The sequence below is a fragment of the Melozone crissalis genome, unplaced genomic scaffold, assembly GCF_028551555.1.
Source record: "Melozone crissalis strain CALT ecotype California unplaced genomic scaffold, PUWL_Pcris_2 ptg000068l_1, whole genome shotgun sequence".
Lineage (NCBI taxonomy): Eukaryota > Metazoa > Chordata > Aves > Passeriformes > Passerellidae > Melozone > Melozone crissalis.
This window is the reverse complement of record NW_026535846.1, coordinates 1,828,647-1,850,494: the sequence shown is the minus strand read 5'-3', so window position 1 is coordinate 1,850,494 and position 21,848 is coordinate 1,828,647. Positions and strand designations below refer to the sequence as shown.

General features: G+C 48.4%; 1 protein-coding gene across 1 annotated transcript in view; it reads right to left on the bottom strand.

Moving 5' to 3' along the window:
* Window positions 1-4,964: 4,964 nt before the first annotated feature.
* Window positions 4,965-21,848, bottom strand: part of LOC128945957 (olfactory receptor 14C36-like) — a 51,363-nt gene continuing 34,479 nt past the window's right edge. Inside the window, exon 3 of the mRNA XM_054289890.1 lies at window positions 4,965-4,970. Coding sequence (XP_054145865.1) covers window positions 4,965-4,970 — 6 coding nt within the window. The remainder of the gene's footprint in view (window positions 4,971-21,848) is intronic.

Below are 21,848 nucleotides of genomic sequence, written 5' to 3'. Positions count from 1 at the left end.
CTCCAAGCAGCCACATCTCAGGATGTGACTGGGGACCGGGAAAATGCAGGAGATCCCTGGTGAGTTTGGGCTGCGCGGCAGCTGATACCCAATGCCTTCCTGCAGAGGCTTGGGAGAAGCTGCAGCCAGGCCAGGCTGGGAAACTGCCCTGCAGGGCATGGAAGCAGCAGCGGGGCAGCGAGGCTGCCATGGATCCCTTCCCGCTGTTCTGGGTTCTGCTCTGACATGAGGGCCCCTGGCTCACTCTAGGATCTCTCCCAGGTCTCCTCCCACAGCTTCATCCACAGCTCAGCCCCAAGGGCCAGACAGGTATTAGGAATTTCACAGCCTACCATTGGTGACTCATAGTCAGAATGCACAGGAAAACTCTAGCTGTGTTTCAAAATACCAGATGCTGTGTTGCTTCCTTCCCACTGCAGATTTTCCATTGCCCCAGCCTCAGCCCCTGGCAGCCTGCCTGGATGTTCTCCCCGCGCCGCTTCTGCAATCCCACTCGTCCAGGTCCTGCTGGTTCTGTGGGCAGCTCTTCGGGCCACTGAGGCCCTGTTCCTCCTTTGTTTGTCAGCATGTCCAAGTGAGAGATGATTCAGGGGCTCAGCACCAAGGCCTCCAGCAGCAGTGGTCAATTCCTGAGTGCACTCGGGGGCCACAGGCAGCTGCCCATGGCTCTGGCAGGGATGTGAAGGGGAGGCCGTGCAGGGGAGCAGCCCCCACGCCCCAGCCCTGCCCATGGGGGCCTGTAGCCCGTGGGGATGGAGCAGCAGTTTCTGGGGTGACAGAGCCAGCAGCTGGGCAGTGCAGCACACACTGCACACATCTACTGCAGGGATATGTTAGCAATATTGTGTATACATGCACTCCAAATTGAAAAAAATCAGTCTAAGTGTAACTTAATTTCAGAGGCATTAGGGAAGAATTATTACCGCTGCTTTCCTGGCTGAGTTTTGGAACATTATGCTTTTTTTTTAATACTTTATAAAAACAATCTCTGAGTCTGGAAAGGGAGTTTTTCAATCACAGGGGTTCTTGCTTCACTCCAGGAAAAGTGTAATTCAGTGTACCAGGGAGATTTTCTCTTAACATATTGCTGAGTTCTCATGCTGCCACTCATTAGTAGAGATAAAATAATTTCTCACTGTTTATGTTTGATTTTTGTTTGGAAACAGTAGGGAAGAAATGTACCCACTGTGAAGATTTGGTTCATGTGGATCAGTTATTATTTCAGCTGCCTAAGTTGAAGGAGGAATTCACAGAGATTATCCCAGGCAAAATCTGGTGCTGATGCTTGCACCACTGGAGTCTGGAGTGGGCTCTTTCCTAGCACAACTAAGCACACTGAGCTCCTGGGCATATCTCATTTGTTTTCTGGTTTTTACTACTAAGAACAGCCAGCATCATTTACCAGTACCTAAAACAGATTTGTTGGTTCCTCTGAATCAACTTGAACTGTGGGTTGGAGTTTCTCCAGGTTTCAACCTGGAGAAAAGGAGGCTCAGGGGGAGCCTCGTGGCTCTCCACAAGTCCCTGACAGGAGGGTGGAGCCAGGTGGGGCTCTGCTCCCATGGGAAAAGGGACAGGACAAGAGGAAAAGGTCTCAACTTGCACCAGGAGAGGTTTAGATTGGAAATTAGGGAACATCTCTTCTTGGAAAATGTTGTAAAGCATTGGAACAGGTTGCCCAGGGCACTGGTAGAATCACCATCCCTGGAAGAGCTCAGAAGACATGTTGATGCGGGACTTGGGATGTGGTTTAGTGGTGAACATAGTGATGGTGTGATTGATGGTTGGAATTGATTATTGTGAAGGTCTTTCCCAACTTTAAGGATTCTCTGATTCCATGATTCTAAACAACCCAGTGATAACATAATCTAATCTCTCTTGGTGTACATGACTTGGTTCACTCTCTGATGTTTTCTCCACATCCATGTGCCAATGCATCTTCCAGCACATGGAAGGAACAAACCAGGTGTGAAGACTGGAAAAAGAAAATGAGCCCACATCACTTCCTTGGGAAGAGAAGATCTGGCAACTTCCAGAGGGGAGGAGAAACAGAAAAAAAGGTTTGAGAAGCTGAAGTAGTGGCAGAGGTACCAGGGAGAAGAAATAAGAGGTGAGAGAAATGGTGGCTATGAATTGCAGGGCAGGCAGAAGACACCAGTGACCCAAACAGTTTGGCACCTCCTGGCCATTAGGCAGCTGACCCCAAAAGTTCATCTCTGCTCAAAGGGCATGCACAGCCTCGTCCACCCAGTACAGGTGCAGGAACAGCATGAGAAAATGGGAGGGGAGTGTCATAAACAACCTAAATGCTGTCATGCATTTCCAGCAGGTTTTGCAGCCTGTACTGAGCATCTCAGTCCTGGCTGCACTGTTCCCAGACACCAACACCATTAGATCAGAGGGAGCTGATTTTATCAGTTGTTAAAATAATCAAATCATTTCAATTTGAAGTCAAGTCATTTGAATGATAAGGACCATTTAAATCTTGCTGCTCAGAAGGCAGAAGATTGGGCTGAAGCCAGAGCTTTGAGGAGCAGCCAGACAGTGACAGGTAGAGCCAGGGAGTGATAACATGGCACCCACCTCAGTTTGGGAAGAATCATTTGCCCAGCAGGAGCCCAGCTCCAAAGCAACATCCCTGGAAACTCTGCGTCATAAATAGCAGGGAGTTCATTCATAGAGCAAAATATTTCCTGGCCTTATTTACCCTTCCACATTTGCTGCAGCTCTTCATTTCAAAAGCCATGTGAGTACCCTGTGCTGGAAGGCTTGTCCTTCCCCTGCTCCTGGCTCTGCACCAAGATGTTCTCTGTTCTGCTGCTGACCAATGCATCTCCTGGCTCCCGACCACTGAAGGAAAAGAAATCTATTTACAAGACACAAACAGCTTTGTGTAAATCACAGCCATGGGCTGCCAATTGTGTGCTCTCCCAGCCTAGCAGTGCCTCCTTCCCCCAGCACAGAGTGCTGCACTAGCGCAGCCCCAGGGACGTGTTGCTATTAGGTCATGTCACCAGGGACTGGAAAGCACCAGACAACGCTCTGTGTCTTAAAAATCCAGATGTGTGATGATTATCTCATGATAGCCATCATAGATCCTGTGGTAATGCTATTTCTAATAATTTAGCCTTCAGGAGTTCTTAGGCTGGGATGAGCCCATGCTCCGAGCTGGAGCAAACTGTGTGCTCGGGTCTACTGTGTGAAACAATCACTGTGGTCCTAGTGCTGCCTCGTCTCTGAAAAGATGGAGCTGTTACATTCTCCTCAGTCCACATGGTGGAACCAGATAATTTCTAGTTTGGAGTGTGGTAAATAGGTATGATTCTGCTGATAAAAATTGAAACAGTAATCAATATTGATACAGTAACTAATATCTGGAAATAATAAAATAAGTTAAAAATAGTAATGCCAAAGAGGAGAGGGAAAGGAGGGGCTCCACCCCCCCTTTTCCCAGCAGATGTTCTCAAGGACCACAGGAAAGAAGCTGAAGATACAGTTGCTAAAAATGACCAAGAACCTGGTTGGGTCCCAGAAAATGCTAATTATAAGGGACTTATCGCTTTGATATGCAGATGCAGTGATACGTTAGTCTTGGCTTACATTGTACTGGCTTGGTGCGCATGTGTAACCCAAAGGTGAATTACAGGACAACAAAGAAGACTACAGGGCCTTCATCAGTGACGAGCCCCAAAGAGTTGTGCGACCACCAAACCCAGTGGTGGCGCATGCGTGATAAGGGTGGTAATAAAGGCGGAGACAGAAAAGTGACAAACCAAAAATAGGAGGAGATGGCATTGACACATGGCATATAAGGGGTGACTTTCACTTGGCAAGCTTGTACGTGAAGTGGCAAGGGTCACTGAAACCTGCACTCCATACCCCGTGGTATCTCTTGCTTATGCACTATTATTGGAACCAAATTATCCCTTATTTTAATCGAATTATATTGTATCCAATTTTATATTTTTCATTTCAATTATTCAATCAAAATTGTTACTACTTTTAATATTGTTTGGCTTTTTTAATGATGGGATAATTGGGCAAACATAACAGCAGGATGTACAGCAATGCTCAAACCACTAATATCACTGAATATAGTTGCATCAAATTAAAGAAGAATACCCTTACTTTCAATTACACTCCCCTTTTTTACCACCTGATTACATGATAATACATTGTTATAGTTCTTTCCCTATATTTCTTCTTTCTATATGTGGACCATCTCAGGGCTGCAGCAGGAGTGGAAGCACCCAGGCAAATGACTCATCTCCCTCAGGCCAGATGTGGATTTTGATCCAGCAAACCAGAGGAACACTGATATAAAGGTAGAGTTTTGTGTTATTCAGGGAAAAAACATCACAGCAAATGACTGTCTGGAGTTTGGTGTGTTTCCTAGAAGATTTGCAAAGTAAGTATGAAGGAAATGTCCTTACTGTTTATCACAAAAGGTCAAGTGTACAAACACCTGCAGCTGCAGACATCACAAGGATGCTGTGTTTACAGCAGGCGCTGCCCCATTCTGCTTCTGGGAGTCTCTAGCCCCAAAGAGAGCTTGTTCAGGCTTGGGGAGATTTCAAGAGGCAGCAGGAGGCTCCCTTTTTCTCTATGCTCCCCTTTTCTTTATGCTTCTTAAAAATCCCTCCCCTCTTCCCACTAACTGTGCAGGCAGTGTTGGATGCAGCTTCCAGCGGCAGATTTCTTCTTGCTGTGATAGTGCCAAGCTCGCAGGGCCCTGCAGGAGGGACCTCTGTGAGCAGTGGGATTTACACTCTTTAACAGCAGCCATGTCCCAGTGAAGCGGTCAAGCTGGGCAAGGATTGTCCTTCTCGGACAGCCCGGCCAGCTATCCAGCACCGCTCGCAGCAGGGCAGCACTGTCCCGATCTCCATGGCTCGGGACAGGGCCTAAGGCAAACGCCCTGTGCTGTGACAGCAGCCACACCTTGCAGTGGGACGTGGCATGGCTTATGGCTGCAGCCAGCAGAAAAAAGAGAGCGCTCTCCAGCTGTGGGGAATCCAGGCTCACTGGGTCCCAGGGGAACCGACAGCCGGACAGGGAAGGGGGGAAACACTTGCAACAGCTTCTAAGGAGGGAGGGAGACAGGGGAGGAGTCGACCCTAGGGCGAATAGAGTTTTAGAGGGGAGTGGAATACAAAAGATTGACTTAGGGAGAACCCCAATGGGGATAACTTGAGGGTGGGGCCCTGGTCCCTGAACCAATCACTCAACGCTCTCGCTGGAAGTTTCTAGAGAGAAGGGTGTGAGCGCTGAGTGACGGACAGGGCACCGGGGAGGGATTTGAGAAAGGATACATTAGTCTCCAAGGCAACTGGGAAGGAGTTGGGATAACTGGCAGCACAAGGGAAGGGCAGCGCAGAACCACTACATGATAGGGGGAACAGAAAAGTCCAACTTCTACAGAAACAACACAACATCCCACGACAGTCCTGGCACTGCAAACATGTTTTCTCTCTGCAGTTTGCAGTAACAGTCAAGGAGCATCCAAACTCTTGCAAAGCAAAGCTTGTTTAAAGGATGGGTTTAGTGCCGGTGAGCTTCCAAGGACTCCTCCTTTGAAGCAGCCTATGCAGGGGGACTCTGAAGTGTCCCTGTACGCTCTGAGTTTCAGACAGAGCTGGGAAAACATATAACCCTCCGCTCACCGTCCCCAAGAGCAGACAAGATGTTGTACCCCTTTCCCGGAGCTGGGGGATGGAAAGGAGGCTGGAATGGCAGTGATGGGTGGGTTTGTGGCAGTCCCATTTCCAGCAGTCTCTGCCTTCCCCCACTGGCCTCACGGGTCCTCTGCAGCTTCTCCCCGTGAGAATACCCTCTGCCCCTGTGCAGAATTCAGGAGTAATGCACAGTCTCTCCCCTTCCCAGAAATCAGGCTGAGTGTCTTTGCATATGTGGACATGCCAAGTTTTAGCCCAAAGAGAGTTTTAGAGCTGACTTACAACCCACTGAAATAATTTTATTATGGAAGCAGTGACATAACTTGATAGTAATGCACACGCAGCACTCCAGTGCTGGGGGTTTACAGGGCGTTTATGAGGTGTGTGTGTAGGAGGTGACATCCCCAGCACACGCAGAGCTGGCAGTACCTGGCTGGAACCCTTCCAGCGAGGGGCTGGTGGTCCCAGGGTGTCTGATAGCACTGTGGAGGTGGCTCCTCACACAGCAGACCTGGGAAAGGGACAAGGACATGAGTTCAAATAGCTCACGGCAATGGTTGGCAGGAGCTCCTGAGAAATTCTTCTCCTTAGTTCTGATGGGCAACAACAAAACAAATTTGGTGGGTGCAGCTATTGATCATCTTCAGGTGAGCTCAAAGCAGAACTCTTCCTCCAACCCCTGCTGGAGATTATCTGCTCTGTAGTGCGGCCCACTGGCCTCAGAGCCTTTCAGAGCAGTGCGTTTCTGCTGCCACGGGCCATGAAATGAGATGTCCTGGCTGGTGCAGTTGTGTTTGAGGGAGCTGGGACACCTCTGAACAGCCAGGACGCTCATGAGCATCACTGGGGACCAAGTATTAATTAGAATGTAAAATTTCATCTGCAGTCATCTTGCATTACTGCTGTTAAGAGGACAAATCTTCCATTGCCCTGTGATTTCTGAGTGTGCAGAGTCATGGCTAAGCTGGGCTGGAGACAAGAAAGGAGTTTTGGCCAATTGGCCATTAATTCATATGTGAGTGGTATTCAGCACCCAATTTGCTTTGCAGAACCAGTAAAGGTGAGAGGCTCTTGTAAACCTGGAAAAACATGTTTGTGCTACAGCACTTGATTCCAAAATTGTCCTAGGAAAGAACAAACACACCTTTGTAAAAAACATTGTGTGGTTTCTATTGCCCATCCCTCTACTGTGTGAGAAGCTGCCTGGAGAGCAATACTTGTTCAGCTGATGTTCTGAAGAGATTGATTCAGAAGCTATGACAAAAATGCAGTATGAGCAAAAGACCAGCTTCAGTTTATATAGTCAGGCATCATAAAAGCTGGAAAGGATCTCCAAGGTAAGAAAGTCCAGTCCTTGACCTGATATCTGCACTTGGCTGATCTGCAGGGATCTCTGGGATGCCATTTTTAGTGTGTTCACCTATGGAGTTTATGGGGTGAGCACAAGAAACAGAGCCCAGATTTGACACATGAACAAAATTTGTGGGATTTCAAACTCCCCACAGCCCTCGGGTCACCTGTGCAGCTGCTCACCTCTTGCCTGGGACCAACTGCTCTGAGCACCACAGAGACACAGGATTTTAGCCTCCAAAGGCATCTGTGGTTTGACTCCCTCATCTGTGTGTCACAGGGCCCAGAAGATCAGCTCTCTGCTGCAGGGAGCTGGCAATTCCTCTATTTAGCACTTTCCTGGCAGTGCAAGAGGTAAGAATGGGAGAGGTGGACAGAAGAATGGGAGAGGTGGACAGCAAAGTCCAGCTTCATCATTTCTGGTAAGATCAGATGAAAATACTGAGGAGTTATTTTAATGTGAGAATAGGGAATAGCTTTAATATTCAATATGATTAATTTACAACAAATTCTAAGTAGATTAACTATACATACACCACGTTTCTTTCCCCAGATGATCATTTATCCACATAACATTGCAAACCAACAATTAGAGCAGCATTCCCTGTGCTCTGATAATGCTCTCTGGTGTTCCCAGGCTCAGGCTGCTCAAGTGAACGAGGCATGGGCTGTGCAGCAGCTGAGCGTGGCTGTAACAGCATCGTGGAGTCACGAAGCATCATGCAGGAAAGCCTGGGGCTCCTGTGCCAATGGAGTTTCAGGGCAAAACTTTTAGTAAGCTGGTGTCTTCTTGCTTCCAGTCTTTTCCTCCTGGCTCTTAGATAGTGGCCAGAGGATGAGGTTGCTTGTAGCCTGGTTTATCTGCAGTTCCAAAACAATGCATCACTCTGCAGTCCTGTGAGGGAAGCCTTTGGTATCTTTCCAGTCTTTAGTTTTCCTCAATTATTCATCTGAGGGTTGCTTAATTGCTAAGTCTCCTACTTTTAGATAATATGGGGAGGCGTGAAGGAATGCTGTTCAGACACCAACTGGTCCCTTCTTAGCTTCAAAGGGCATATAGAAATTCTCTCCCTGTTCTGTCTCTCGGGCTGCGGTGACACCCATGGCTCTTGCTGAGCTCTTGCCAAGGCTGTAGCCAGGGCACAGCCCTTTCCCATCTCCTCCTGGGCAGCAGGAGCACTCTGGGACTGGTTTTGAGAGCTGTGTCCTGAGAGGAGTGCAGGCAATGTGTGCAGGAGGAACCTGTGGTGGATTCTGTGCGTCATATTTCAGCAGACATTCGCTGCAGCCTGCTGCAGAGTTCCTGGTGTCTGTGTAACCAGGTACTTGGTCGGATGTTGAGAAGAAATTCCTGCCTGTGAGGGTGGGCAGGCCCTGGCACAGGGTGCCCAGAGCAGCTGTGGCTGCCCCTGGATCCCTGGCAGTGCCCAAGGCCAGGCTGGACACTGGGGCTTGGAGCAGCCTGGGACAGTGGGAGGTGTCCCTGCCATGGTAGGGGTGGCACTGGGCAGGCTTGGAGGTCCCTCCAGCCCAAACTAGTCTGGGATTCTGTGATTATTCTGTCTTTATTTTCACTTGTGAATTGATTCCAAGTCTACAGTGGTTTCAATGCCTGAAACCCCTCACTGGGGCTGCTCCATCCCTGTGTGCACCTGGAGGAGGAGATGGTGAGCATGCAGCTTACAGTCCTGCTGCTCTTTCTCCCAAAGCTATAAACACCAGGCTTTACTCAAGTTTTCTATTTTCATTCCACTCTCACCCCTCAAAGTCTTGCCTATTTGTCAGTCCTTGAATAAGCCCCATTTCTCTCTGGCATGGTGAGAATGTGCAGGATTTCTGCTGGGTGCCTTGATGCCTATAGGTTTTAGGGTCAATGAGCTTCTGCAGAGCTGTGCTCATGCTGGAAGTTAAACCTTGTCTTTAAAGAGTCTGGAAGAGCAGTAAGGAGGATTTTAAGTTCCTCACAGTAGAAGCTGTGTCCACTTGGCACCTACAGCCATTCCAAGGCAGACTGTGAAGTCTCCAGAACAGTTTGATGATGCAGTGTTGAAACAACTTTCTGCCAGTGCTGGTAAACTGCCATGGCTTGGCTGAACTACCTGTAGCTGAAGAACCACATATGAATTTGCATTTTCAGAGGGAATTTCCCGTGAAGTTTGAATGTGCTTTTTTAGTGACAGCACCCTATTCAACACTGCCTTGGCTCACCTGAAGCACTCCTGGCTTTCACTGAGTGTCCATGTTCACATGGTGGCTGTTGAATTATCAGAGAAGCTGTTCCTTGTTTTCCAAGAAACTGTTCTGAATTCTCCACTAAATGCTAAGCAGAGCTCTGTTGTGCCGCCATTTTTGGTGAGGTTTCAAATGGTTTATTTTTGTGCTATGATGAATTTTAATAATTGCTATAAGTATGCTATTAGTCAAAATGAGGGAGAAAGAAACCCAATTATTAAACTAGACTTCTGTGACTGGAATCTACATCTGATATATTAAAGCCCAACTATCATGCTTAATAAATAACTCAACTCGCTGGCAATACTGGAAGAGAAAATGAACATTATTAATGAGATAACTGATCATTATTTCTTTTCCCTCCCACCATTAGAACAATATGTTGCAGAATATCAATAAACAGAAATTTTATATCATACACACTGCGTGCTTTCAGCAGTGCTTTGCTATCTCCTGCTTTCCCAACACCACTTTTATGGAATTAATGTTTTTTTCCAAGTCTTCCTTTGCTGCCGTGGGTTGTGTAAGGCCTGAGGGAGCCAGTACTGGCTGCAAATGTTACTCAAAATGCCCTGTTTGCACCTGAACCCAAGAGGAATGATCCACATCCCCAGGGACAGGGACCTATTTGTGAGGACTTTCTGAGCACTCTGAAGCTTCTGATTCAGCTTCTCACTCAGCACAGCTCCTCCTCCTGCTGCAGCCGAAATCTTGGCATTGTGGTAGAGTAAATGCCCCTCAGGCCCAGTGGGTTGGGAGACAGTTCTCTGCGCAGTAAGGCACCTGCCCACCCTGAAAGGTGTGCTGATATCACCTGGAAAGGCCCACCTTTGGTGGAGAAGCTTCATGACCAAGATTCTCCCCAAATTATTTCAATAAATGGTGTCTTTCAGTGATAAATGTTTTTGCAGAGAGGATGGATAGGTTCTTCTTAAGCTGTGCCCTAAGTCACATGTGGGAGCAACGTCACAGGCTGTGCCACCCAACCAAGCCCCGCAGGGTGGGAGGAGAGCCCGGGGGCAGCAGGAAGCTGAGAGAAGGCCCTGCTCTAGAACTGAGGGAGTTCCACCAGAAGCAAACAAAGATGGTAACTTGAAGACATTCCCACTGTGCTCAAAGTTTGTCTGAGAAGACTAAGACAGGAGCTTGTAAAAAATCCCAGGAAATACCTGGGAAAAGGTTTTAGGTATGTTGGTTGTGACTAGGTACAAAGCTCCTGTGGGAAAAGAGCCTCTGCAGCAGGCTGGCTGGCTGAAGGGGTCTTACTTCTTCCTAGAATAAAGATTACCACTGAAGTGCAATTTTAGTTTTTATTGTATAAGGGGAAAATATTTTCCTGAACTCAAAACCAGTTTCAAAAATACAGATGTGTTGTGGAAACAGGAACGAAACATTTGGGGATTTCTCTCTACAAAAGATATTTCTAAATGTTTCTAAAGATGAAAAGTGAAGACAAAATGAGGTCACTTTTCCTGGATTCTAAAACTACTTAGAAAATCTTTAACGACTATAGGAATTGAGAAGGAATATTTGCGGATGTCTCTCTACAGAAAAAATATTTTGAAATATTTCTACAAATTTCTAATTTCTAAACCTGAAAAACTAAGCAAATGGGGTTTCTTTTTCTTGGGAGCCCCATGCTGCTGCCTGCCCCCTGGGCTCCCCCAGCCCTGGGGACCCCGCCGCTGGTCACAGCAGCCCCTGCCTGGCTCCTGCCTGCCCACACCGTGGGCATCCACGGCTGCTCCTGGCCATGGAGCTCAGCCAGCGCTGCTGCTGGCTGGGCTTTGTTGCCGCTGCCACCCGGACACTGGGGTGAAAGCTCCATCTCTTTATTGCAATAGAAGAAGGGGCCATCAGATACTCCTGCAGAGGTGGGTCAATGTCTGTGTTGTTTAGAGGCCAGGACCATGAGGCTCGGGGGCAGAGGAAAGGACATGTTGGACTCAGGAGGGGCTTGGAGGTTTCTGGGCTGCTCCTGGGGTCTCTAAAAGAACTCGGGAATGGGTTGGGACGGGACAGAGGAGGATCAAAAAAGAGATAAATGCAGCTCAGGGATATGCATGGGCAGAGGAGGTGGCAGTTGTGAGGAATGAAATCGTGGGGATGAGAGCTCTTTTTCAGAGTAGTAATTGGTAGTTGATGTTAATGAAGTTGATAAGGTCTTAATTTGAAGTGTTGGTCTGTTGTTAAACATTGAATGTTAGAGTTCTAGGACTTGCCTTCAGTTGCCCTTGCTAACTGTTACTATTTTACCCTGTATTTGTACCTCTCCTCGTCATACTCAGTATTTGTACCCCTTGTTAGTCTTTTGTTAAACTTTGAATGTCAGTATTCTAAGACTTGCCTTTAGTTGCTGCTGTTCAATGTTGCTATTTTACCCTGTATTTGTATCTTTCCCTGTCATACTCTGTATTTGTTCCCCTTTCTGTCTCACCCGGGATTCATATCCATTCTCCTCGGGAACCACTTCCCCTACTCCCCTGCTCCCAGGAGGACTTGCACCCAGACTGAATTCAAATGAGAGGCTGTGGGAACTCTAGGAACCCTCTCAAAACAACGAACTAGCACACAAACTTTGACTTTAGCCCATCAGAACCACACTAAGTCACCCACTCTTGGCCAGAGCCGGATTCTGTCCTGTCACTATAATTTTGATAGTACCCAGCTTGGAATATACCCCTTGGTTGCGAACCAATATTTGCCTTCCTAAGGATTCTGGTGAGGACGGAAGCCCCAGCTCTGCTGAGAGACAAAGCTTTACTCCTCCTCCTCCTCAGCGTCGTCCAGAGGGAGCAGTGGTGGTGTGCGCGACCCCTCGGGTTCCCCAGCCAGAGCTGTCTTTAATAAAGGCCTTTTTAAAGGAGCTGCTCTCCTGGCCCTATTTATCACAGCTTGGGGACTCCTCCGGGATAGTCACATCCGAAGAGGACCGAGGACAGGACAGTTGCCTCCCCTTTTGGGCCTCCAGGGAACAGCTGGCTACGCCAGACCTGGGAAGACAGCCTGGGACTGGCAACACAGAGGAGCGCCGGGACCTGGGAAGAACCGGTGGTGGGAGTTGGAGGCGGGCGAGTGGCGAGTGAGTGAGACGAGGGCCGGCAGCTCGGACCCCCGACGTCAGTGAGGGCCCCAAGTACCGCGTTTCTGGGCACGGGGGGAAGTGAGTGGAATCAGTGGTTGAGGTGCCTCCAAAAGGGGTAGGACCCCACCTCCTGGTTAGGAGGGGTGCAAGGGAGGGGCCAGAGGGAGCCACATTGGGACATAACCCCCAGCCTAGGGGTGCAAGGCAGGGGCCAGAGGGAGCCCCATTGGGACCTAACCCCAGACCTAGCCTAGGGGTACAAAGGAGGGGCCAGAGGGAGCCTCAATGGGACCTAACCCCTGGGAAGTGAAAGGTCAAGCCCCTGAGTGTGGGTGAGGTTCCCCTCCTTTCCCGAGTATGTGAGTAAATTCCCCATACTTACCAGTGTGAAAGTGAATGACTGCTTGGTCAGTAAAATAATATTAAGTGTTGTTTTGCCCGTCTGTAGTTTTCGTTCGGGTAGGGGCAACTAAAGATTTCAGTAAAGAACCAATTTAGAGTCAGTATGGGAAAGTGTTTGCGTAAAAGAAGAAGATTTGGAAGGGATGATGAGAAAAAAGAGAAGAATATTCCCCTGATAGTCCTCTTGGACAGATGCTAGATCAATGGGACACTCAGGAGGCCACAAAAGGCTTAGACAAAATAAAAATTATTCACTATTGTATGGAAGTCTGGCCTAAGTTAAACCTGCAGGGGGAGTGGCCGTGTGTCCAGGGTTGACTATATGATGCTTCTGTCCCCAATCGTCTCATTCTGTTTATGTTGAATAATAAGTTTTGTACCTTTAAGAGTCTTCCAGAGAGTGAAGGGGGGAAGAGAAGCGCACAGTTTGTTTTCAGACACTGCACTCCTCCTCCACATTCCTGCTCCTGGACTGTGTTGTCTGCGGACAGACAGACAGCAGGACAGAGCTCTTCCTTTGCTTTTTAGTTAGTGTTAGCTAGCTGAGGCAGAGAAGTTCCCTGCACTGTGTTTTTTCCTTTTTCTTTGGACCTCTTGAAACTCTCTGGACTGAACACCAGCAGAGCACCAGCAGCTGCAGCTGTGGCCCACCAGGCCGGGCCTGGCCTGCGACAATTCCAGCACCAGAGGGACTGATCAGAGACTGAGTGAGCTGAGTTTCAACCCGGGGTTTTCTCAGTTTGTCATCTCTTTTAGAGTGGCAAGGGGTCTCATTGTTTGATATTGTTTTAGTTTTATTGTTTAATAAACAGTTTTTTTCCACCTTTCTCCAAGGAGGTATTTTTTTCCCTCCCGGACCAGTTGAGGGGAGGGGCCGATTTGATCTGCTTTTCCCACTGGGGCTCCTTTGGGGAATTCTTTCCCAAAGTTGCTCTAAACCTGGACAAATACATGAATTGGCGCCCAACGCACAGCTGGAAAAGGTGGAAAAAGCCCTATTAATTGTGTGTTTGTTGTTGTTTAAGCAGTTAGTAGCCATGATGCTTGGATCCCTGATGTCTCTGGTTGTGAAAGCCTCCGTGTGGCTCTGGGCTCTAGACCTTTTTGAGGTTTCAATACCTTTCTGGTCATTAGGATTATTGTCCTTAACAAGTAATTTTTACGGTAGAGGGGTACGGATTGGAATAGCTGTTGTGCTGGCCTTGGTGATAATGATTTATAAAGCATTTACAAAGATACTGGCATCTGTTTACGATATGTATGGTTTATGGTTTCTTCATCCTACCCTGCATCCCAATTCCAGTAGTAGGTTTTGGGAATTTATTAGTAATTACACTCAGTCTGTTAGAGGAGGAGCCAAGAATGAGACTTTTCAGCCTTCCCTTTCCTTCTTCTCCTTTGGATCAGTTATGTCACTTTTTGAGAATGTTCAGTTTCCCCTGAATGTTAAAGAGACCTTTCTGGTATTTAATCTGGTAAGCTTCCTCTATATGGTCTGCAGGTTCTCTAGAATGAGGGCTGAGATATCCAGAGGAGCTGGTGAGACCCCTGACCCAGAAGCAGATGCAGGCGTGAAAAATCCTGAGTGGTGTGGACAGTGGGAAAATATAGGCCAAACCCTGAAGGAATTTTCTGATCCTGTAGACTGGGATTTTTCACGGGAACAAATTCAGAACCCAGCTGAAGTGGGGAAATACCTAAAAGAGAAGGGCCATGATGATTCTAAGGAGAAAAGCCTTCTTGCAATAAGCTGGGCCCTGGCCTATGCTTATCACACTCTGTTAGATAGTGTAGGGCAGCAGACAGAGGCAGGGGGGCAGGGAGATAAATCAGCTATCCCAGTCACTCAAGCTGTAGCCAACAACCCAGGCTCGAAGCTAGCAGCCAGACCAGACAGTGAGCCTAAGCCAGCATCTAAACCCATGGCTGTTGCTACCAGTACTAGAAGTGGGAAATGCACGGAAAAAACTAATCGACCAGTAGATGATGATGTTGGTGATACAGGAGAAGGAACCTCAATGCCTCCTGACATAAAATCAGGAGTCCAAGCAGCAGGTGCAAGATCAGACGCAAATATTGAGTTCTTTTCCCTGAAGGACCTTCGTGGTTTACAGAAGGATTACACCCGACGACCTGATGAATCCATAATTAGTTTGTTAGTTCGGCTCTGGGGTGCTGCACGTGAGGCTACAATTCTGGATGGAACTGAAGCGAGGCATTTGGGATCCTTGTCACAGGACCCTGTCATCGACAAAGAAATGATGAGGGGGGCTAACCCACACAGCTTCTGGGCACGGGTCTTGGACAGTGTTGCACGAAGATAACTGTGTGCAGATGATCTTTATATGCAACAAACCCAGTGGAAGACAACAGAGCAAGGGATCCAATGCCTGAGAGAAATGGCAGTGGCAGAGATTCTCAGATGATGTGACAACTAGGAATCCAGACTTAGTACCATGCACGTCTGTGATGTGGCGAAAACTTGTGCGACTTGGGCCACATGATAACGCTTCTGCTTTAGCCATAATGAAGAGGGATGACAGGGATGAGACTGTGCTGCATATGGCAAAGAAGCTCCGAGCATATGCAGATGCTGTGTATGGCGCAACACATGCCAGAATCGCAGCAGTAGAAACACGTATGCAGAAATTAGAGGATAAGATAGAGGAGAATCATAAGAAGTTCAGAGAGGAGATTAAAGAAGACCTTTTCCAAATCTCAGCAGTATGGATCAGAGGTTCTGGTACCCAATGCAGACGTCTCCCAGATGGTGAGAGACAGTACACCCCATGAGCTGAGCTGTGGTTCTACCTGCGTGATTGTGGAGAAAACATGAGGAGGTGGGATGGAAAACCTACTGCTGCTCTGGCACAATGGGTGTGTGAATTGAAGGAAGACAGGGCTGAGAGAGGAAGTTCCACCAGAAGGAAAGCAGCTCCAGTTGCCGGTAGCCGAACTGCCAGGTATGATGATGATGACAAGTCTGATCCCCTTGAAGGAACATCTAAGACATATGCCCAGGGAAAGAAGGATAACCAGGCTTAGAGGGGCCATGCCTCTAGCATGGTAGAGGCTAAGAAAAATCGTGTTTTATGGTCTGTGTGGATTCGTTGGCCTGGCACATCTGAACCACAAGAATACAAAGCTTTGGTTGACACTGGTGCACAATGTACATTAATCCCATCAAGACATGTGGGGACAGAGTCTGTTTCTATTGCTGGTGTGACAGGGGGATCCCAGGATTTCACTTTGGTGGAAGCTGATGTGAGCCTGACTGGAAATGAGTAGAAGAAACATCCTATTGTGACTGGCCCAGAGGCCCCGTGTATTTTGGGCATAGACTACTTTCGAAGTGGCTATTTCAAAGACCCAAAGGACTCAGGTGGGCATTTGGGATAGCAGCTGTAGCGACAGAGGGCATCCAGCAATTGAACACCTTGCCTGGGTTGTCTGAGAATCCATCTGCAGTAGGATGCCTGATGAGAGAAGAGCAACAGGTACCAATTGCCATTTCCATAGTGCATCGATGACAGTATAGAACCACTCGAGATGCTGTGATCCCCATCCATAAGATGATCCGAGAGCTGGAGAGCCAAGGGGTGGTCAGCAAGACCCACTCACCCTTCAACAGCCCCATTTGGCCTGTGCGAAAATCTGAAGGAGAATGGAGATTGACTGTGGACTATCGTGCATTGAATGAAGTGACTTCACCACTGAGCGCCACCATGCCAGACATATTAGAGCTCCAGTATGAGCTTGAGTCCAAGGCAGCAGAGTGGTACGCCACTATAGACATTGCCAATGCATTTTTCTCCATTCCTCTGGCAGCAGAATGCAGGCCTCAGTTTGCTTTCACCTGGAGGGGAGTGCAGTACACCTGGAACCGACTGCCCCAGGGGTGGAAGCACAGCCCCACCATCTGCCATGGACTGATCCAGACTGCACTAGAAAGGGGAGAGGCTCAGAACATCTGCAGTATATTGATGACGTCATTGTGCAGGGGAACACAGGCGGAGGTGTTTGAGAAAAGAAAGAAAATCATCCAAATCCTCCTGGGAACTGGTTTTGCCATTAAAAAGAGCAAAATAAAAAGACCAGCTTGTGAGATTTAGTTCCTGGGAGTGAAGTGACAAGATGGACGGCGTCAGATTCCTACAGATGTCATCAACAAGATCACAGCAATGTCTCCACCCACCAAAAGGAAAGAGACACAAGCTTTCCTAGGGGCCATAGGTTTTTGGAGGATGCATATTCCTGAGTACAGTCAGATCATGAGCCCTCTTTACCTGGTCACCCGCAAGAAGAAAAACTTCCAGTGGGGCCCTGTGCAGCAATAAGCTTTTGCCCAGATCAAGCAGGAGATCGCTCATGCAGTAGCCCTTGGCCAGGTCAGGACGGGACCAGATGGGAAGAACATGCTCTACTCTGCATACGGGAACAATGGCTTGTCCTGGAGCCTTTGGCAGAAGGTGCCTGAGGAGACTCGGGTTCGACCACTGGGATTTTGGAGTCGAAGCTACAGAGTGTCTGAAGCTAACTACACTCCCGCAGAGAAGGAAATCTTGGCTGCCTATGAAGGAGTCCAAGCCGCCTCAGAGGTGATTGGTACAGAAGCGCAACTCCTCCTGGCACTCTGACTACCGGTGCTGGGGTGGATGTTCAAAGGCAAGGCTCCTTCCACCCACCATGCCACCAGTGCTACACGGAGCAAGTGCATTACTCTTATCACTCAGCGCACCCGTGTAGGTAAACTGAATCGCCCTGGGATTTTGGAGGTAATTCCAAATTGGCCCAAAGGTGAGAATTTTGGTGTCACAGAAGAAGAACAAGAACTAGTGACACGGGCTGAAGAAGCTCCTCCATATAACCAACTGCCCCCAGAGGAAACACACTACGCTCTTTTCACTGACAGTTCCTGTCACATCGTAGGGATGAACCGGAAGTGGAAAGCGGCCATATGGAGCCCCACATGACAGGTTGCACAAGCTACCAAAGGAGAAGTTGGATCAAGTCAACTTGCTGAACTCAAAGCCGTTCAATTGGCCCTGGACATTGTAGAAAAAGAGAAATGGCCAAAGGTCTACCTTTATACTGATTCATGGATGGTAGCCAATGCTCTGTGGGGATGGCTGGAGAGGTGGAAAGAGGCAAACTGGCAGTGTAGGGGAAAATCGATCTGGGCCGCTGATGAGTGGAAAGACATCACTACCAGGGTAGGGAGGCTACCTGTGAAAGTCTGCCATGTAGATGCCCGTGTCCCCAAGAGTAGAGCCAATGAGGAGCACAAAAACAATGAGCAGGCAGATCAGGATGCAAAGATAGAGGTGTCCAAGATGGATCTAGATTGGGAGTACAAGGGAGGTGTCATGGTTTAGCCTTGGCACAGAGCCAGTGCCTCCATGAGAATACCCTCTCCCTGGTGTCTGCTGTGAGATGTGACCAGGAATAAGCAAAGCAGGCTCCTGCTTAGAAACAAAGATAACCTTGTTAACTAAACTACAAGAAAAGAAGAAAGAAAAAAAACCGAAAGGGAAAAAATGAAAAACCTTACAAAAGCACTTTTCTCCTTCCCCCCACCAAATTTCCCAATGCATTACATTCCCCCAAAATCACCAACTCTCAGTCTGGCAGCACCCTTTAGAATACTCAATCTTCAGTTCATGAAGAGGAGAGGAGTCCTTCTTGCACCATAGGCTTCCCCTGGAACCACGTTGAAACCTCGTGTGCTTCCATGTCACTCAGGTCCTTTGCTGTCGGAGAATGACTTAAAGAAAAGGCCATGAGACATACAATTGAGAGAAAAGTATAAGGGAAAAGTAAAGCAGTTTCTAACAGTTCTCAGCCTTCTGATTTCTATAAACAATTAGACTCTCTCAGGCATCACTTTATAAACAATAGAGTTCTCAGACTGTCTTCCCATAACAAGCAGAACACCGTCTCTGGGAAGGCCTGGCATCCTGGGAACAGATGTAGAAGTTTTGGGAACTCTGGTTCTGTTTTGTGTAAACAATTGTAGGTATTCTAAAACAAGAGGAGTGGTTAGAAGTTTCTCTGTTAGCCTATCATGAAATTGGATTACAGAATATGCATGAAGTTCGTTAGCACTGTTATTTAAGGTGATTGATTGATCAATAAAATTGGAGTTCGATGCATTACCAGGATGGTCGTTTCTCCCTTCACTTCAATATATGGTGACCTCCGACTGTGATAGCGAACACCACGGGGAAGCGAACGCCACGTGAAGTGAAGCCAGGTTCGGGTTCTGAAAGATCGAAACTGCAGCCGGAACGGCAAAGAAGCACGGAAGACAAAGCGGAGGGTAACCCGCCAGCCCGCGCCGTGCTGCGAGCGACTATACAGATAGGCTCGTCCAATACATGCGGCCGCGACCTTGATTTGAAGAGCTGCAACGTGCGCACATAGGTATGGAAAGGCAAGCCGCATATGAACTTTTTATTACCCTTTTGCAAAAAAGGCAAATTAAGGGAATAGATTTACAGAAAGAATTACCGGGTCTTTTAGCTTATGGTGTAGAGAGGGGAATCTTTATAAATCCTCACACATTTCACGAATTGTCTGAGTGGCGTAAATTTGGTGATTTATTGTGGCAGGCTACGTTAGATGATGATAAAAGTGCTAAGAAGTGGGGTAAATTATGGCGGGTCGTTAACACCGAACTGTTGCAAATTCAAGCTGAAAAAAGGGCTGCTCACCAGGCTACTGCCGCTCACGATTGTAACAAACAATACGATCAAGATAGGGAATTTGATAAGAACACGGGAACTCCTCTTGGCCCCGCGATGCGGACAGTTTTATTACCTGCTTCACCACCGCCCTCGGAAAGCCAGGCTATGAGTCAGCCTATGAGTCACACTATGAGCCAGGCGCAGACCGCCTCGCTGCCCGCCGCGCAGCCCCCCTTAACGAGCCAGGCTACAAGCCCAGTTACGAGCCAGCCTACAAGCCAGGCTATGCAGACTGCTTTATTACCCGCCTCGCAGCCCCCCTTAACGAGCCGAGCTCCGCAGGCTGCCTTAACGGGCCGAGCTCCGCAGGGTGCCTTGTTGTCCGCTTTGCCGCAGGCTACACAGAGCACCTTTGAGTCTCCCGTACCTGCTGCGTCTCAGCAGCTGGGGCCAAAAACGCATACTCCATTCCCGACAAGCAATCAGCCGGTCCCTGGGCCGGAAAACGGCTTGGTGGCGGCGATTGCGGGGGAAAGACGGGGTGCGTGGGCTGCCCTGGCCAAAGATGCAATTGAAAAGGGAGATCAAGTGCCAATAAGTTCGGCTCCGGAGCTGGTTTGTCCGGTTGTCTTCAACCCTCAGGCTGGTGGAGGAATTCAAGCCACAATTAGTGCTCTTGACTGGGAATTGTTATCTCAATTGCAAGCTGCTGTTAGTCAGTTTGGATTTAAAAGCGAACCAGCTAAGCAAATGCTCGATTATATTTTTAACAACAGTATCCTCCTTGTTAATGATTGTCTTGGCATAGTTAAATTAATCTTTACCCACCATCAACAATTGCTGTTTAATGATCATTGGCGGATACTTGTAAGTGAGTGTGTGGTAGTTCAGAGACAGCCGGGTGACCCCTTGCGTGGCGTCACTGTTGATGAACTTATGGGTCTGGGACGTTTCCTTCGTACTGATGCACAAGCTTTAATAGGTCAAGAAAAGTGCCGGGAGGCAATGAGGTTAGTCAGACTCGCAATAGACATGGTAAAGGAGCCAGGAGAGATATCAGTGTCTATAGGAATTAAGCAAGGCAGAGAGGAAGCATTTGGCGCTTTTGTTGATAAAGCTGCTGCTGCAATTGAAAGAGCTGGCGTGCCAGAATATTTGCGCAGGGTCCTACTCAGGCAGTGTGTCCTTCAAAATTGTAATTCTGCTACTAGAAACATACTTAATGCTTTAGGTGCAGATTGGACTGTAGAGGAAGCATTAGAGAGGATGGCTCTTATTCCTAACGGGCAGCAGGCTTTTGTGGCAGATGCACTCAAACAGATAGGAATAGGTTTTCGAAAACAGGCAAGGTCCTCTCAGAGTCAGGTGTTAGCCGCTTTTGCACCTCTTCAAGGGTCAGCTGCGTTTGCAGCATCAAATAAAGAGGGCCGCACGAAATGCTGCCGATGCGAAGGCACTGGCCACTTGCGCCGGGAACGCCAAGCACCAACAGAAGTCATCGCTACAGCATTGGTACTCTTTCCTGCCTCTAACCCTCTGCAGCAGGGAGCCTCTAATCCTCTGCAACAGGGAGCCTTCAACCCAACACCACAGGGAGCCACCGCGGGCGAAGCCGAACTGTCGCGTAGGGAGTGACCCGCAGAGCAGAGATGAATTAGCAGAGGGATTCAACAGGACTTTGGGCTTATGACTACGGTAAAGGGATTTTCCATATGGTTTACGGATTAACAGAAATGTGCAAATTCGGTGATTTATGGTGGAATTGCGGTGCTGTGCTACTCCAAACTCGGCACGGGCGCACCGGAGGCAGCGGCGGAAAGATCAAAAAGCCGCCGCCGCAGGAGCCGAGCCGCGCTGCCCCGAGAGCGGAGCCGCCGCCGCAGAAACCAAGCCGCGCCTCGCCGGAAGTGATCAAAGAGCGCCGCGGGGGGAGCGACCGGAGCCGCGTCACCCTCATGTGTGAACTGGGGGCCAGATGTCCACAGGCGGCCAGTTGCTGCTTGGGAACAGTGACTCGACATCAGAGAGCAGGTGATGGAGGAGCAATCATGCTGTGCCTTGATAGTTTTCGTTGGATTGTTATTGTTATGATGGCCACTGAGTTTGTGTTTCGTTAGGCTAGTTGTAAGAAAAAGATCGACCGACACCTTTTCTGGGCTCTGATGAGCGTCCAGCGCCGTCCATTTTCAGGGCTAGTTGATTCGGCAAGTGAGTTGTTACACACTCCTTAGCGGATTCCGACTTCAGAGTGCTTTTTCGAGCGGGAGCGCTTCTCCCTCCGCCCCGTAGCCGGCAAAAGCTACAGTTTGAGCAGCCGTAATAACAGCCGTAATAATTGTGACTCTTGTCAACAAAAGAAAAGATTCCTATTGCAATTAAAAGACCAGTGAAACTAAACAAGCGACACCAAGGACTGTT